This window comes from Rutidosis leptorrhynchoides, chromosome 8, assembly GCF_046630445.1.
Source record: "Rutidosis leptorrhynchoides isolate AG116_Rl617_1_P2 chromosome 8, CSIRO_AGI_Rlap_v1, whole genome shotgun sequence".
In the NCBI taxonomy this organism is placed as follows: domain Eukaryota; kingdom Viridiplantae; phylum Streptophyta; class Magnoliopsida; order Asterales; family Asteraceae; genus Rutidosis; species Rutidosis leptorrhynchoides.
The window spans coordinates 248,155,745-248,159,829 of record NC_092340.1 but is presented as its reverse complement, the minus strand read 5'-3'; the positions used below and the strand labels follow the sequence as shown (position 1 = coordinate 248,159,829).

At 35.2% G+C, this 4,085-nt stretch overlaps 1 protein-coding gene across 1 annotated transcript; it reads left to right on the top strand.

The window, feature by feature from the left end:
- The first annotated feature begins 2,032 nt into the window (after positions 1–2,032).
- Positions 2,033–3,383, top strand: LOC139864089 (uncharacterized). Its single transcript, XM_071852672.1, has 2 exons — positions 2,033–2,457; positions 2,597–3,383. The coding sequence occupies exons 1-2, from the start codon at positions 2,033–2,035 to the stop codon at positions 3,381–3,383; spliced, it is 1,212 nt and encodes a 403-aa protein (XP_071708773.1).
- The last annotated feature ends 702 nt before the right edge of the window (positions 3,384–4,085 follow it).

The following is a 4,085-nucleotide window of genomic DNA, read 5'->3' as shown; positions in this document are numbered from 1 at the left end:
TCTTCATTATCATCTATATTTTTATGATTTTCGGATATGTCATTGATTACATATAGATGGTCGTTGTGTAAAAATTCATCTTGATTGGACATGTCTACGAAAAGATATAAATTTTTGAATACACGGCAGTCTGCTTGTGTTTCAATCTGCGCAGTCTGTGTAAAACGATTGTTTTAGATTCGTTGGCCGTTGGATCGTCATGATTTTTGGATATGAGGTTAACAGCATATAGATCTATCTCGTGTAAAAATTTTAGCTTGATCTGATGATTATATTAAAAGATATTTATTTTTAGTTCTGCTGTAATTCTGAGTCTGGAAACTCAGACTCAAGACTCTGATTGAGATATGAGTCTGAATTTCGGACTTAACAGTTTGACTCAAATGCAGACTCAAGATCAGACTTAAGCACAGATTATAAAGATCAGATTCAGACTTCAGTTTCACGTGAACTTATACTTGGTAGAAGTCAGACTTACACGAGGTCAGACTCAAAATACTTCAGACTCTAGGACTCCAGACTCAAATCAGGTCAGACCCATTTGAGTTCATCTCTTTTGAACTCAGATTTTGAAGTGGTTATTCCCCAATAAGAAGACCGGATGTTAGCTCAACATAATCAACATTTATGAAGATGAAGATTCAACAAATATGTTCAACATTTATACGCAAGTGGTTAAGCGGTGGTGAACGCGGTTTTTCATGCATATTTTCAAATGCAGTTTTGTCATGATTATGTTCATGTTAGTTGATGATTTGTCTTCGGAAGTGCTGATGAGATGTTGAGGCTATGTGTACTACAATTATAATAAAGAGGAGGAGAATCAAGATTAAAGAAAGATCAATTTATCAAGAGATCTGAAGATCATACAAGATGATTAAAAGCTTTGAAGATAAAGATTAGATTTATTTTTAATCTATATTTACATCTTGTAACCGATTGTTTTATCCTAATCAATTAGGGGGAGATTGTTAGAAAAATATTTCCTATTTATTAGAATTGATTGGATAAAATCGGTAGTTTGTATAAATCCCTTAATTAGTGGGATTTGCATTTATCTAGGGGATTTAGTTTCCTAATTCTTATCCCCAAGACTCTATAAATAAAGAGGTCTTGGGGTGAGGTTAGTTGTCTTTGCCTGCAGCAAGAACCGATCTCATAACTTTGAGATCGTCTATCCTCTATTTTTCATTGTTTATGTTCTTCATTTATTCAATAAAATGTTAAACTTTGAGAAACTTCTTTTGTTTTTCGTTTCCGCACTAAACTAATGTTTAATTTTCTTGCTTGATCGACGTTATGGGGCCTATCACTAATCAAAGAATTGATGGATTGTGATACATATCCTTACTTGAAGTAAGTGACCGTCCATATGGGTTTGTATTTGTCAACTCTCTCTATACAAAGGTCTTCATCAGAGTTTCAGATTTCAAAAGATACTCAGACGGAACATTGATGTATGCTTTCAAATATTTAATATGGAGACTGATTAACAAATGCTATTCAACAGAAGATAATGAGATTGTCAAATACATTCTCACAAGATTGAAGAGTCGCCTCAAAACAAGGGTGAATATAAGAAGATATGAGAGACTAAATGGATTCAAATCAAAGGTTCATTTCAGAGAAATAAAGTTCCTTTAGATGATTCTAATAGGACTACATTATAATTTTCACATTTAACACTAAGGGGGAGATTGTTAGGACCTCGAAATGTATATGGTGTTAATGTGAAACAAGCCTAAATGATGGTTCCTTAGAAGAGGGCTATATAAAGAACCTTAGTAGTCCTAATTAGATTGTCATTGCATTGTAAACTAGTTTAAGAAGCTGTGGAACATAAATTTACCGGCTCTCTCTAATACTGAGTCTGTTCATACCTTACCGAGTCTCACTCAATCTTATCTCATCTTCAATTCTCACTATGATCTAACCTTTCACACAGTAAGTTAATGGGGCATTTAAAACAAAAGATATATCAATGAAGCGATATTTACAATTGGTTGAAAAGATTTCCAAGAATTTTGAAACTATGGAGGTTATTCAGATATCAAGAAATAAGAACAAAAAAGTAGATGTGTTGAGAAAATTAGCAACGTTAGCATTTGATCATTTGCATAAAAATGTTCTGGTGGAGGTTTTGAAGGATAAATCAATTGATGAAAAGGTGGTAATAGCAATTGTTGAAGACGGAGGACCATGCTGGATGACTCCTTATATCAAGTATTTGCAGGACAGAACACTGCCAGACGATGTCATGGAAGCAAGATGGATAAAGTTAAGTGCTCCACTCTACGTATTGGAGAATGACGTGCTCTGCAGAAAATCCTTCAATGGTCCAAATTTGAGATGTTTAACACCACAACAAGTTGTAGATGTTGTGAAAGAGATGCATGAATGTTTGTGTGAACAGCATTCTGGTTACAGAACTATTGTGGCACGAATCATGAGGCAAGGGTATTATTGGCAAATAATTTATAGAGATACAGCAGAAACAATTAAAGCATGTGATGCATCATGCATGTCAACGGCATGGGACCGTCCAGCGTTTTCCAAAATATCATTTAATTTCAGTTTCATCTGCACCATTCCCCAGGAGTGTTGGCAATGCAAGATTTTTGGTGGTTGCAATTGACTTTTTCACTAAGTGGGTTGAGGCAAAGGTGTTAGCACTGATAACGAGTGAAAACATAAAGAATTTTGTATGGAATGATATTGTGTGTAGGTATGGTCTGCCAAACAAAATTATAAGTGATAACGGTAAACAATTTGCAAACAATCCGTTCAAAAGTTGGCGTGAAGATTTAAGCATTAAACAAACATTCACTTATGTTGCTCACCTACAAGCAAACGGCCAAGCTAAAGTAACAAACAAAGAAATTATAGCTGCCATAAAGGCTAGATTGGATTTAAGTCAAACTAAATGGGTAGATGACGTACCATATGTTTTGTGGGCTCACCGTACAATGCCAAAATGGAGCACGGTTGAAATGCCGTTCAGCTTGGTGTATGGTACTGAAGCAGTAATACCAGCTGAAATCCGTGTACCAACACATAGAGTTTTGGCATTTGATGTTGAAAACAATTCATCCATTTTGCATGACAATCTGAATTTGTTGGAAGAGAGATGTATTATGGCAGCTATCCGTCAAGCGGATGCTAAGCAGCAAATGGCAAAATATTACAACAAAAGGGTAAGGCATGTGCAATTCAAAGAAGGAGATTTGGTGTTAAGGGATAATGAAGCAAGCAGACTAGCAAAACATGGAAGTTGGGGCCATGATCGGAAGGACCATACAAGATCATACAAGCACATCCTAATGGGTCATATACCCTTGCAGCGCCCTCCGGCAAGGAAATGCAGAGAACATGGAATGCGATGAGTTTAAAGAAATTTTATGCGTAGTATTTCATATTCAAGTAGTCTGATAAGCTATTATGAATATGAGATGCAATCATAATTGTAAAAATTTCTTTAAAGTAATAAGAATTCAAACAGTTATTCTTATAACATAATATTCATAATTTCTATCCGGCCAAAGATTTTTAATCAGATGTCATAAAGTTGTGAGTCATCCCTGCCCACAGAAGAGAAAATTGTTCTCGGTGGTAGAAGTTCAATCATACACAAAAGGTTGAAATGGCGGCGGATGACGTAGAGCTCCGCTGAGCATCCAGGAAATAGATTGTGTCTACGACCGTCATGACTTAAAACATCAAAAATTATACATGGCTAGCTACCATAATCAAGCATATAAAGCTTTGGCGCAAATAATGCAAAGTAATAAAATATATATCTATTAAGCATTAATATTCAAAACATAGTACAATATTACATATCATAGTTTCAAATTTAAAATGTCATCCACTGATGCAGCAGGATTGTTGCACACATTTTCCAAATCAGGAAATGCTAAATGTTGTATCTGATCACATATTACTTTAACCTTATCAATAGCATCTGGTTTCAATTCAGAAATAATAGTATCTGGAAGCGGGCCAGGATAGTTGGGCACATTTTTCTTCAGTGTTTCCAGAAACCTTATCCGTTAAGCGTCAAGTGCAATGGTAATGAACTCATCAAA